Below are 12,851 nucleotides of genomic sequence, written 5' to 3'. Positions count from 1 at the left end.
CTATCTGCCTTCAGCTTCTCTGTGCAATGTTCTTTTTTGGCCATCCATTTTTGCAATGTTTTGTCATGCATTGTGAGAGAAAGTCCTCAGAATGTCTTGTATTTCAGGTTGTCTATTGCCAGAGAGATGTAGATTTGTGTGTTCTTTGTAAAGAACTCCTGTTGTTGGTCTTTGCAGTTGTTATTGCTACAAATGAGTAATTGTATTTTAAGTATTATGGAAAACAAAGGCAGCCAGAAAGCAAGCCAGAATTACAGTTCTGGTAGGGTGATTTTTGTAGTTTGAAATCTAGAAAATGCTGGTCATGTGTAGGAGGATGCCTGGTTCTTCTTTGAAGTTAAATTTTAGATTTTTATTTCAGTCACTGTTAGGGGGTAGAGGGTATGTGAGAGGCATTGCTGTAAGTTTCTGAAACTCCCAAAAGTTAAAAATGCAGTGAGGAGTTTTGAAAGGATAAATATTTTACTGCAAACATATCTTAAAAAAAAAAACAACCAAAACAACCAAAAAACACCCCCAAAAAAGCCAAACAGGAAAAAACCCAAAACCAACAAAGAAGGCAACCAACCCCAAAAAACTGCTGATTAGCTTTAATACCCATTGATAGTCCTTGGGAATGGACAGTCCATTCTCTTCCAAAGATAGAGTGGCAGGAGTTCCCTCCACACTTGCATACATCTTGCACATAAAATGCAGTGCTTCTGATTAAATTGTTACAGTTTTGAATAAAAAGGGGTTTTTTCCTTCTTCCTTCCCCTTCCCCCCTCCTTTCTCTTTTAAATTAAGGATGTACTTACCACGTACATGCTCTCACATTGTCATTTTTTTCAGAAGCAGCAGGAGCAATGGACTATTTCTGACTTGCTCATGTAACAATCAGGAGAAAGGAGTAATGTAATGAAAATTAGGAACTCTGGGAGCTAGAACTCAGAAATTCAGAAGTCTGACAGCAAATACATTGTTTCTAGTTGTTATCAGTTGCCCATCTGAGTTGTTATCTGTGACATTATTTTATGCACTATTGTCGCAAACAGGAGATTTGTTGGTCATCAGTTACTTTTTCCATATCTTTATTTATATGTGCACGTACAATATATACAAAGAACACATTTTAAAAAACAAAAATCATCTTGCTTCAACCTCCATAAAAAAAGTTTGTGTTGGACCGTGGTGAAAGCTGTGACATTTGCATGACTCAGTAAACAAGACCACCCTTGATGAAATACTGTTGGTGACCTTGAAAGTTTTTGTGATCTGGGGATCAGCAGCTCTGTTCCTCTGTTCTCAAGATAAGCCTAACTGGTTTATTTTTTCAGAAAGTTGGAAGTCTGGAAGACTGGTTATTTTTGGATGACTCTGGCTGGGTGCAGCAGTGCTCCACGTGCATTTTCTGAGAGTGTGTGTTAATGCTCACTGTACATCAAACATTTATTTCCATGGAAGCAATAATGTTCTCTCCCAGAACTTAAAGGCAGAGCCTTTGGCTTTCATTTTATAATTCAGGTCCTTGCAGTAAGAAAGAGGGATTGATTTCTACAGCAATGTCTGTGCCTCAGCAGATCCTCGAGATGGCAGTGGCTTCTTCATTCATGCATTCTCCACATCCTCCCCTGTGCACTCCTGCCTTGTTGGCATCTGCCTGGAGGGTTCACTTCTGTCTTCTTGTTCCCTGAAACATTGTTCAGGAGTAGAGATGTTAGTCAAAACCAGCCAGAAACCTCTTTGAAGAGATTTCATGCTAGCGTACTTCTAAACTGCTCTAAGCTGAGCTAGAACTGTACCCAGCTGAAATCCACAAATTCAGTCTTGCTGGTGATGCAAGAGTTGTGGGAGCTATTGTTTATTTTTGTTTGTTTGTTTGTTTGTTTTCCTCCTAGAGTGTGTGCTAATTCACATCCGAATTTTGAATAATTTGGTTCTACCCAGGGACACAAAGGTGTCTGGCACTCCTGGGCCTGTCCCATGAGGAGAGATGGGAGCCAATGGGGTGGACACTGCAAGGAGAAAGCAGTGCATGCTTTCCCAGATTTCTTCTCTCCCCAGCTTTCCACTCCCATTTGTTGAGGCAGGAGGGAAGAGGAGAACCCTTCACCTGTTCCATTCACTGCTGCAAGGAGAGGTACTCACGTCATCTCATAGTCAGCGTCCTTGCTTGCTCGGCAGCAGCAGCAATAGGCAATGATCCCAATCACCACAATGGCAGCAACAACTCCTCCAATGATGCCAGCATACAGAGCTATGTTCATGGATGCTGCGTGGGAAGGGAGCAGTTAGCAGGGGGAATGATGTCAGATGGCATCAGCACAATCACTACACTTCAGACCCTCCCACCAGCTCCAGACGGGGTGGAAGCCACATTTGTTTGACTACAGCAACTGGAAATAATTCTGTACTGGGTAGTGCAGGACCAGTTAGCTACTGACAGGGAGGAGCCCCTGGATCTGAGCAACTGCTCTTCTTTGTCTGTCAAGTTGAGTTTCAGGCATCACAAATTCAGTGCTGTCTGACTCCATAGAGCTTTTTTTGTCATTTTTGAACTAACCCAACGAGCTGGTGAGTGCTCTGCCAGCATGTAAACCACTGGAGAGGGTCTCTCTTAAAGGTGTGCAGAAACCAGAGGATAACATTCCCCTCCTTTAATGCTTTGACTCTGAGCTAAGATATTCTCTCTGGTACTTCTCTTTCCTGAGGCAGCCCCCTCTCTTACGTGGCACAACGCTGACTGTCATGTTGCAAAATTCTGTTCCCACAACGTTTGTTGAAGTGCAGATGTAAAAGCCAGAGGTGTCTGCTGAGATGTTCTTCAGAGTTATTTGTTGCCCTGTTGCGAAACACAAATCAGGCCAAAAAAGAGAAGAATTAAAGCAGGGAAGGAAGTGGCAACAGCAGCCCTCCAGTTCCAGCCCAGGTTGGTTAGAGTGATGTGAGGTTATTAAAGCTGATGGATTGCTCTGTCTTGCTCGAGAGCTGCCATGCTCATCCCTAGGTTTTAGAGTGATCTGTGGGAGGATAAACAGAAGTGTGCTGTTTTGATTACAGGGAACATGTGGTATTTGAACATTCCTTTTAGAAACAAAATTGTAGGTGGAGGGTAGAGAAGTGTCTGTGCTTAGAGAAAGCTTTTTTTTTTTTTTTTTTTTGGCATTGGATTATGGGAAATGTCAGATGCCCAAATCAGGACCTGGCTCTGAGAACTGGCCGTCTTGATGAATTAACTTGTTAAACAAGAGAAAGCTCTTCAATCCTGCAGCTCTTAGGATTTCAGATATGAATTATTTAGCAGTGGGGGGAAAAGTTTTCTAGTTTGGGAGAAGCCACACAGGCTATGTAAATAAATGAAGAAGAGCCGCAATGACACAATTGCAGTGATGCTGATGCTTTCTGTCCAACCTCACACAGCTCAGAACCATGGGCTGAAGCTTAGCTCTGTCTGCTCAGGCAATCTGTTTGTTTGTTACAGCTCCAGCTGTTATGGGTATGCTTGTGTGAGAGGTCCAGATTCCTGCTCTGAAAGCAAAAGACTAAATACTTTTTAATGAGTTTCCTGTTTCCTTGGGATCTCACTTTTTTATGTTTAGGATTTGCTGGCACCTAGTGCCAGATAGTAGAAGAGCATGCAAACTAAGAAATGACAGACCATATGCTTGCTTGGTTTTTAATTTTTCTTTTTTTTGTCTCTCCATACTCCTTGTATTTACTTGCCTCCCTCCTTTTTTTTTTTTTTCCTTTTTTTTTTTTTTTTTTTTTTTTTTTTCCCTTTTTGGGGGGTGTGTGTGATGTTTGTAGCTCTGAAAGTCTCAGTCTAGAAGTAGAATTTAAATCCCCTTAATAAATCAAAAGTAATTGAGTGAATGAAATGGAGAAAAATGTGGGTCAGGTACTGTCACCTCTGGAGTGTCTCCTGAGGGGGTTCTGCAAACTTTGCAGCAGTGGGAACTCTGCTGAGCACAGAAGGAAATTGCCCGTAGTGACAGGAGGGCACACAGCCAGCCTGGGGCACCGTGGGACAGTGGGCACATTGCTTGGCCGTGGGTGCTCCGGTGAAAGCAGAAATGAGGTGGGAATGGACCAGCAGAGATTCCTGTCCCGGGGAAGGACAGGGTGACAGCAGAAGCTGATGCTGTGACAAGTCCCCGCTGTGCTCAGGGCTGTGCGTGATGCACTGGCACCACTTAGTGGCCAGTGAAATGAATATAAAGTTCCTGCCCCTGGTGATACTTTGTGTATTTTGTGCAAGAATCACCTCTTGAGTGTGGAATATCCTGTGGAGTCTCATCATCTTTCGTTTACTTCCCTTAAACCAGGAAGGGCAGGTACAGACACTTAGTCTTCCTGAAGCTGGACAGGCCAGGAAAAAACAAAGCTGTTTAATGACTGAGTCCTCTGTCACTGATAGACTTAAAAGAGTATTAAACCCCAATTTCTGTATAAATAGTTCTGTCGAGGTCCTGTTGTAGAAATTCAGCTCGTTTTTCCTTCCAGATTCTGACTTAAAATGAAAGCAAATAAAATATTAGGGCCTGCTTGTCAGTCCTAAGGAACCAGAAGCCTTTTTCATGCTCAAAGCAGGAATGGTGTAACTTTCTCATACCGCCTTCCTCTAGGTGAGGCAGCATTGCTGGAAGAAAGCTTCCAGAGCCAGCTTTTGTTTCCTTCAGTTCCGAAAGAGATCTGCAAGCTGGGATGTAAAGACGGTTAGAAAACTCAGTGTTGTTCCTCATGCTATGCCTTACCCCCAGCAATTGAGAAATAATTATTTCTGGCTGCTTCCAGAGCCATCCAGCTTTCTCACCAGGGGAGAGCTGAAGTTAAAGTCTTTCTGACCATTCCTACTTCAGGTAAGAGTCCTTTTTCCCCTGCTAAGTTACTCATGAGCACGTCTTGTATCAAAAAGACAAATTTTCAAAATCCTGTTCAGAGAACATTGTAGAATAAGCCTCAAGAGTATTTTTGTATTTGCATTTTAAAATCTTCGAGACCTCAAGTCCTTGATGTCTTTGGGTTTCCCCTACCTTCTGTGTGTGGTAGCACACGGGGCTCATTCTGCACATTGAAGCTTTTCCAGGTGTATGTGGGTGCTGGGGAGCCCTCGTGAGAAACGCAGGTTAGGTTGATTGTCTGTCCATATTGTGCTGTCCCCAGTATATTGCATTCGGGCTTGGACGGTGCAACTGGAAGGAAGAAAAGAGGAATTGTATTAATCAGAAGTAGTTTCTTCTTTCAGCCCATCTCCATCTGTGGTTTTTATCCTTGCAAGCAAAGGCTGGTCTTGCACTTGTCACCTTCATCTTAAGAAACTTAAAGTGAATTTTGATCTTATCTTTCTAATTTGTTTCCCCCTTTTTGGCACTGGAAGTCCAAGAAGGAATTGCAAGATGCTTTTTGAGTTTTGTCTAATAGTGTTAGGTAACCCATCCTTTGATAACTGTAGTATGGCAGGCCACAGGGGGGGAATGAGGAAAGCCTTGTAATGATGCCTGGATTATTATTATTAGGAAAGTGAGCTGTACAACTCTTTTCTACAGCCAGGTGTCTTGAGGGAGTTGCGTGCTCTACTTCCATGGGAGTAGGAAAAGACCAAAGGTGGAATCGGGGATGACAACTTTTTTTTGCTGCTAGGAAATCCGTTGTTTAAACCAGTGTGGCCACTAGAGGAGGGGTGGGTGTGTCTAACAGGGGTGTGGTGGCACTGCCTGTGTCACCTCACCGAGGACAAAGAGATCCAGGAGCGCGGACTCTCGCGGGGGGTCCTCGCGGAGGCGGACGCTGCAGGCGTAGGTCCCATTGTCCTCCATGGTGACAGCACTGATGGTGATGCTGATGTCCCCACTGTCAACGTTGCCACTGAACTGGATGCGATGGTCGTAGCCCTCCCCGTACTGCACGAACCCATCGAAATAGCGCGTCACAGCATCAACCTGGCACAGAGGGAGGGGACACCATCAGTCTCTTCTGTGCGAGTCTGCCACGTAACTCTGTGAGTCAGCCCACTCTTAAAGAAGAACTTGGAAACTTAAACTGCACCAGTTTGAGAAAAAGCTAAGAAAAATATACAAATTTCAAAAGGATCTCTGTTTCCATCTGGAATCCCCTTCTCGCGCCTTATCTGAAATCAGAGACAACTGATTTCTTTTACTGGGGCTTATTCACCTTTCCTCACCATGAGGAGAGGACAGCATGAGACTTGTCTGAGTCCCATGTCAGTCAAATTGCCCTATGGTTACTCAAGCTCTCCCAGGAAGGATCTCCAGAGAAGAAACCGTCAGCAGATCTTGCAAGGAGTTCTCCAAAGGCTGCTTCCCCTCTCGCTAATTCCCAAGAAGTCAAGGAGAACTTTAAAAGTTTCTTAACCTTTAAATATTTCAAATGGATGTCAGAGACCTCAAGAATCTCTCCATATAATCAACTTAATACTTTTTATATAGTATCAAAGATGTGTATTAGACGTATATGTTCATATATATGCATGTTTTTAGAAATTATCTGAGTGTTTCACATTTCAATAGATGCAAACCCCACAGTACATACAGTGATGTATCCTCAGTAAACAGCTGTAAGAGCAAGAGAAGAGGAAGAGGGGTGGGGGCTTCTCTAGATGCAATAGATTTGGGATGAATTGCATCTAGACTCAGTATTTCTGTTTGCACAGTTCTGGGATTAAAAAAAGTCTGGAAGAAGTCTTTTTCTGCCAACATCCATTCCCACTCATAGCTTCCATCTCCTGCCCCTTCTTGGATGCCCTCTCATCTGTTTCTTTATGCAGCTCAGTTTACCTTGCTATTGATTTTCTTCCAGACAACCAGGTCTCCTCTGTCAGGAACTGAGTTTGATTTGAAATTACAGTGCAGGGTAGCATCTTTTCCTCTTGCCACTCGGATTTGGCTCGTAGGTGCTTCCACAGTGAGGGCGTGAGCAGACACCAGAACTAGGAAGGGAATAAATGCTGCAGTCAGCAAAAATAACAACATCTAGATTCCAATGGTAGTCTCTTTGGCTTCCTTACATGCCACAATAACCCCTCATTCCCTGTCAGCCAGGACATTCCCCACTGAGCAAGAGATGATGTGTGCTGGGGCTGATTGGCTCTTCGAAGCTGCTGCACCAGGTGGCTTAGAGCCAAACTCTGCTCTCTGTTCCTTGCTTCCCTCTTCTTCACCGACTCATATATTGCCGTGGAGTTTAGAAAGACGCTGTGTTTTTTTCCTGAGCCCTCCTTCAGTGTGACTGACACCCTTTGACAGTTCAGAATGTACAGAGGGAGACAGATGAACAGATACTACAAGTGCATGAGCAGTCTTAAGGATTCAGGCTAAACTAACAAACTGATATTGTCGAATTCAAGGATCAGGAAAACTGTCAAAATAACTTGCCTCAATCCAAATCCATAGAAAAGTGACATTTTATGCTAGGGAATCAAAACCTGTTCATGTTTTTTGTCCCTGAAAACAGAAAAACCCAGGGAAGCAAAGAGTGATTGAAAGAAACAAGGGAAGATAAGCTCTTAGGGTTTTTTTTGTTTTTTGGTTTTTTTTAAATGAGTAAGGTAGTAGTCACCTTTCTCCAAGAGCTTGAGCTCCTGCCTCTGGAGCACAGGAATAGCTGAGACTTGAATAAACAGAAATCCCTCTGTACCCTGAGGAAGCAAGCAGGGTGTAGGGCAGGCGTTTCTTTTACACTGAATTCCCTCTGACTTGTTCTTAATTAATCACATGTGAGCATTGCCTGGTGGGCAAGTCTTTGTTTCTCTCAGAAGTGAGCTGGACATTTATGTCTGCCCTGCCATAGGTGACCTTCTTGCCTGTGGAAATCCATGGTTAAAAAACACCTGCTTTCTCCTAACAGTTTGTGTCAGTTCTGTATGTAGTTTTGTTGGGTTTGAGGTTTTGGTGTTTTGTTTTTTTTTTTAATGGCACCATTATTTGTGGAAATAATTTGGGAAAACTGTAAATGGCAAGGAAGGAAGTGCTTTTCAGAGGTGCTCCCATGGCAAAGAGGAAGGTGGTGGAAGGAGGAAGGAGGAGGAGGAGGGCTTCCCCCATGAGGGGCATGCTGAATGTGGTGGTGAAGGTTTGCTTCTGAAAGCTGAGTCACTGGGGAGGATTCGTCTGAAAAGCTGCCACCTAGCAAACTCTGGGTCCTCATTCTGCCATACCTTTGTCCAGGTTAGATCTATAAGGAAGTGTAATGTATAAAGGAGAGAGCAAAGGATTTCTAGATTCCACCTTGACTTGCAAACTGGTTGTGAACACCCACTTTTTTAGAGAGGAAAAGCGTGCAGCCCTGTGCAGTAGGTCAGTGAGTGAATGCCATTGGCAAGCTGAGCACTGCCAGACCCTTGACTAGCAGTGAACAAGCATCCCTTATAAAATATCAGCGTAGGGTTAGCACCAAAAGTTTGTGTTGTCACTGCACTGGGAACCTGGGGTGACAATTCAGGTAATTACACAGGGTGCCACGGGACAGTTGGCACAGGGATCTGCTTTTAGCCTAAACTCCCATTTGTCTGTATGCCCTGCCCCCACGACCGAGTGGGTCTGTGGGCTCCCAGAGTTCATTAGTGAGGTGTGGTTTCACTTCTGTGACATGGCAGGGGTGGCTTGTGTTCTCTTGGGGATTATTTCATTTACAACTGCTGACAGTTATGAGAAGGAAACTAGGGCAAAGTATTTCCAACATGCTTTTATTGCAGCCACTCCCAGATCTTTCTCTGACTGCTCTGGAGCACCCAGGGCAAGGGCCATGTTTGCATAGCCCCGGGGCTCTTTCTGACTGCTGTTTTCATCCTCGGATGAGAGACACCTGTGAAAGCTTTCTCCTTGCTTCTTGTGACTGGATAGAGATGCTTTCCTGTATTTAGGTGAAAAGCACTACTGTCTGTACTAGGAGATGGAGCAAAACCCATTTCCTGGTCTTTTTGTCCCTCAAAAGCTGGTTCCACTGGGCTGGGGTTTACTGACAGGTCATAAACGCAGACCTGAGACAGAGAAGAAACTGCCCAACCCTAAGACTTCTTTTCCTTCTTCCAATTGGATGAGTCAAATCCTACAATAAATGAGATCGTTCTTTTCTTCCAGACATGTTTAAGGCAGAGTTGGGGGGCAGCTGAACCCGGCTGCTTGTGAGGCACAGCCTGTAACACACTTATTCATCTGTTGCTGTCACCCTCACATCCCACTACTTCTGGTGCTCTTCATTTGTCACGCACATCTCTTTCTGCATCCCAGAAAGATTCCCTCTCTCAGGGAAGTAACACAGTTTCATTCTGGGATGTCAGACTCAGACTGATTTCCTCCTCACTTAACACCACATTTCACTTCATAGTCAGCATGTCTAAAAATTGTGGTTTATTCTTCAGAGGTTGGGGTTTTTTTTAATTTTTTTTATTTTTTATTTTTTTTTTCCTGAGGGAAAACAGAATGTGTTCAAATATGGCAGAAGGGAGGGGAAGCAAATTCTGAAAGAACTCCAGAAAAGGAGAGAGGACAAATAACTTACATACTACTAGAAAGACAGCTTATTTCTGATTTGCATAGTATGAAAGGTGAGAATAAGGAAAAAGAAGAGTCAATACCAGTGGCATTGCACACATTATATAATGATCATCAAACCATGATCCAAGTTACACGTATTACATGTAGAGACCATGCACTTTTTCTGATTACTTTAAATTTTGTGATTTTCCTTTTTGTAGGTCTTATTGCTGAAGTGAGGTTTTCAGGATTTTTAGTAAAAAACTCGAAGCAATTCTCATGTGTGTAGCTTGGTCCAAAGCCTGGAATAAGGCATAGGAACACTGATATTAGAAGATGAGACAGGATAAAAAGCAGTGGAACTGAGACTTCTAGAAGAGGACGTTCCTTCTTCAGAGGTAAATATTGTATTAACAGAAATTAATAAAACTGTTTATGAAAAATACTTTCCAGCTTCATAAAGAACAGCATTTTTTTCCCACTCTTAATAGTTTTGGGAGATGCCTGTGTATCTGGACATTCAGCACAGAGATGGTACACATACTTGTCTGGCCATAAACACAAAGGAACCTTCACCAAACAAAAAAGAGACTTACAAAGTGCACTAGAGTCCTTGTCCTTTGTTGTGCTGTTTCCTGCCACCCAACCCTTGAGGACATAACCAAATTAGTACTCACTTGCACTGAGAATGAACAGCCCAAGTCCTTTCGTTGCCATCCCCCTCATCTCTCCTTTGTTTCACCTCAAGGTGCTCTTCCTTGTAATCTCCAGGAGGTTGGGTAGGTAATTGGCTTTCCCTGAAGGGCTGCTTTGCAGATCTTTGCAGTCAATGATCTTAGGCATCAGAGGTTCATTTCCTCAGTCTCTTTTAAAGTGCTTCTGCCCTAGCCTGCCCCTCCCCTCCCAGCCAGAATGACAAGGCACATCACCAGTAAGCTTAGACATCACTTGCTGCTCCGTGTAGCTTGTGAACTCCTTCCACAGTTGTGAACTTTCTCCCACAATTAAACGGCCTTTCTCGGTTTCTCCCAACATGCAGGTGCATGAAGCAAGGGAAGGGTGCAGTGGGACTGTGCAGTGCAGCTGAATCATGCATTGTGATGACAGGCAACTAGGGGAGGATAAACCTTATTTTTGTCAAATATTTATTAAGGAACAGAGTTAAAAAGGTATTAAAGTGTTTCACCATGCAGGCAGCCACCCACATCCAGGCTTTGAGGACCTGAGGGGCCTAACTCCATTTACTTTAAATACTCATACCAATACGTAGTTTATGGGAGTTGGACGACTAATGGGTTATCTAAATGTAAGTGAGATGTATCTCAGCCAGGTTCTTACTCTCTTATGCCCATTGTTCCACTGCCCAGTGTGTGGCTTGCACAACAGCCACAGGTACCACAGGTACTTCTCCCTGTGTGATACAAAAGGCTGGTTGGATCACCCAGCCCATGGCTTGCAGCACTCTGGTGATGGGTCTGTCAAGGCACGGGCACTGCAGAGCCAGTACTGCTCACATGCTCTAAAGGGGCACTTGGAAGTCACAAATAACTGCTGCTATAATTGACTGGAGAGTAAAAGGGGAACTGATGGCAGCTGAGGCTAACATCTGACGTTATGTTTAACTGAGGGCAGTGTGTCTTCTAAACACTTCACTGCCACTAGGGAGCAAGGGCCGTTTCCATGTGGGATTGTCATCTTTGCTCTTATTTCCAGCCATCTGAGGGACAAAATCGCTGAAATGATGAATGATCATTTCAGGCACCTTAGATGGGGACATCATGTTCTTAGACGTCATTTTGTGATTAAATTAGTCATACAATGCAGTATATTATTGATGAACTTTGTTGTGGATTTGGAAGGAGGCTTCCTCAAAAGTAGTTGTCTACATTGGATACCTGTGTTTAGTGCAGTAAAGCAGATCTGTATCTTGCTCTTGTGTTTACCTCAGACTTGTGTGGTAAATCTGCCAAAAGCCACGCTGAAGATTCACCTTTTGGTCTATATGGCAGTTGTTCAAGAGACTTCCAGGACAATGAAACTTAGGAGTGACTGGAAATCCAATCCCTCTGATAGAAAGGACCATCTGTCTATACTTCTGTGCTTGATGCGTATGCTCAGTTCTCTGCAGACTGTTAGCACAAAGCAAAATAAAGCACATAAAAGTGCAGAAGCTTTATTCTTCAGGAATCTTCCAAATGAGGACAGCCAGTAGGAAAATTCATCCTGTTGTGTCTCATCTTTGACAGACTGCAGGAGATGGCAAGGACCCTGCAAAGAGAAGTGGAGACATTTTCCAAAGACAGCTTGTTAATTAACCTCAAAATGTTAACTGTAAATTACTTAAGATGTAAACAAAGCTGGAGCAAGGTCAGTAGTCTCATTTCTTATCTTTGGAGTCCACAAGGATGAGGTTTCTCACAAGGATGAGTTTCTTAAATGTTTACCTCCCTTAAAGACTTTAAACATCTTTGTGGCTTGATCCCACATCCTCCAGAAAGAGACACGCAGGATCTTTACTCCAGCTTCCACTTTTGATTTTGCTCCCATTTAATATTTTGAGTCTGATGAACAGAGGAAGTGACAGAAACGCTATCACTGTACACCATCTACCCACACTTCCAGTCTTAATTCTCAGTTCTTCACATAACAGCTTCACATAATCAAAGGACGTTAGAAAGTGCAGAGATTGTAACCATCTTGGTCAGCTTGCTGTTATCCTCTTCACAGGATCAAGAAACCTGTGATTATACAACCTTTATACAACCTCTCCTTCATGTACCAGTAACTTCAAAACCCACTTGACTGATTTCAGTTGAATTTGATGGACAGACAGCAATCTTAAAGATGGGAAGTTCTTTCAGTCTCATAAAAATCAGTAATCCAAATCAGTTGGGATAAGAGAGAAATCTGAATGATACCTCTTAGGCATTAATACTTGTCTTCCATTCCAAGAATCTGTGGTTTCACAACATGATGGGTCTCACCTTTTGTGCAGCCAGGGAAATATAGTAGAGTGAGTAGTCACAGAGACTGCCTCATCTCATATTGGTGTGGAAGTGATTGACTGGTGGGGAGATTTTTACCTGGCCACTATCAGCAGCTCTGATGCATCACAAATAAATAAGTTGGCACTAAGTTGGATTATATTCTGCTGTTTTGGAGACTTGGCTAACACTGGTTTCTTAGGTATTGTGGACAGCATATGCTTCACCACTTGATACTTACATAAATCTGATATTAAGATGCTTGTTTTAGATGCTCTATATTTATAGCTTTTGTTAGTTATTAAATCTGAGACAGGAAAAGGTATTTAGGCACTTTTATCCTGTCAGTTTTCCCTGACAGCTCTCATTGAGGGTCTCAGGAGCAGACTGCTTTAAT

At 43.2% G+C, this 12,851-nt stretch overlaps 1 protein-coding gene across 1 annotated transcript; it reads right to left on the bottom strand.

Annotated features, from left to right (window-relative positions):
- Positions 1 to 1,404: 1,404 nt before the first annotated feature.
- On the bottom strand, positions 1,405 to 10,196 carry GPA33 (glycoprotein A33). The gene is made up of 7 exons (XM_062511327.1): positions 10,148 to 10,196; positions 6,774 to 6,925; positions 5,708 to 5,918; positions 5,013 to 5,171; positions 2,708 to 2,821; positions 2,128 to 2,251; positions 1,405 to 1,669 (listed from the first exon to the last, which is right to left on the bottom strand). The coding sequence occupies exons 1-7, from the start codon at positions 10,194 to 10,196 to the stop codon at positions 1,588 to 1,590; spliced, it is 891 nt and encodes a 296-aa protein (XP_062367311.1). The 3' UTR covers positions 1,405 to 1,587.
- Between the last annotated feature and the right edge of the window lie 2,655 nt (positions 10,197 to 12,851).

Source organism: Cinclus cinclus, chromosome 2 (genome assembly GCF_963662255.1).
Source record: "Cinclus cinclus chromosome 2, bCinCin1.1, whole genome shotgun sequence".
NCBI classification, from domain to species: domain Eukaryota; kingdom Metazoa; phylum Chordata; class Aves; order Passeriformes; family Cinclidae; genus Cinclus; species Cinclus cinclus.
The sequence above is the reverse complement of the archived record's forward strand: the minus strand, read 5'-3'. Positions and strand labels throughout refer to the sequence as shown.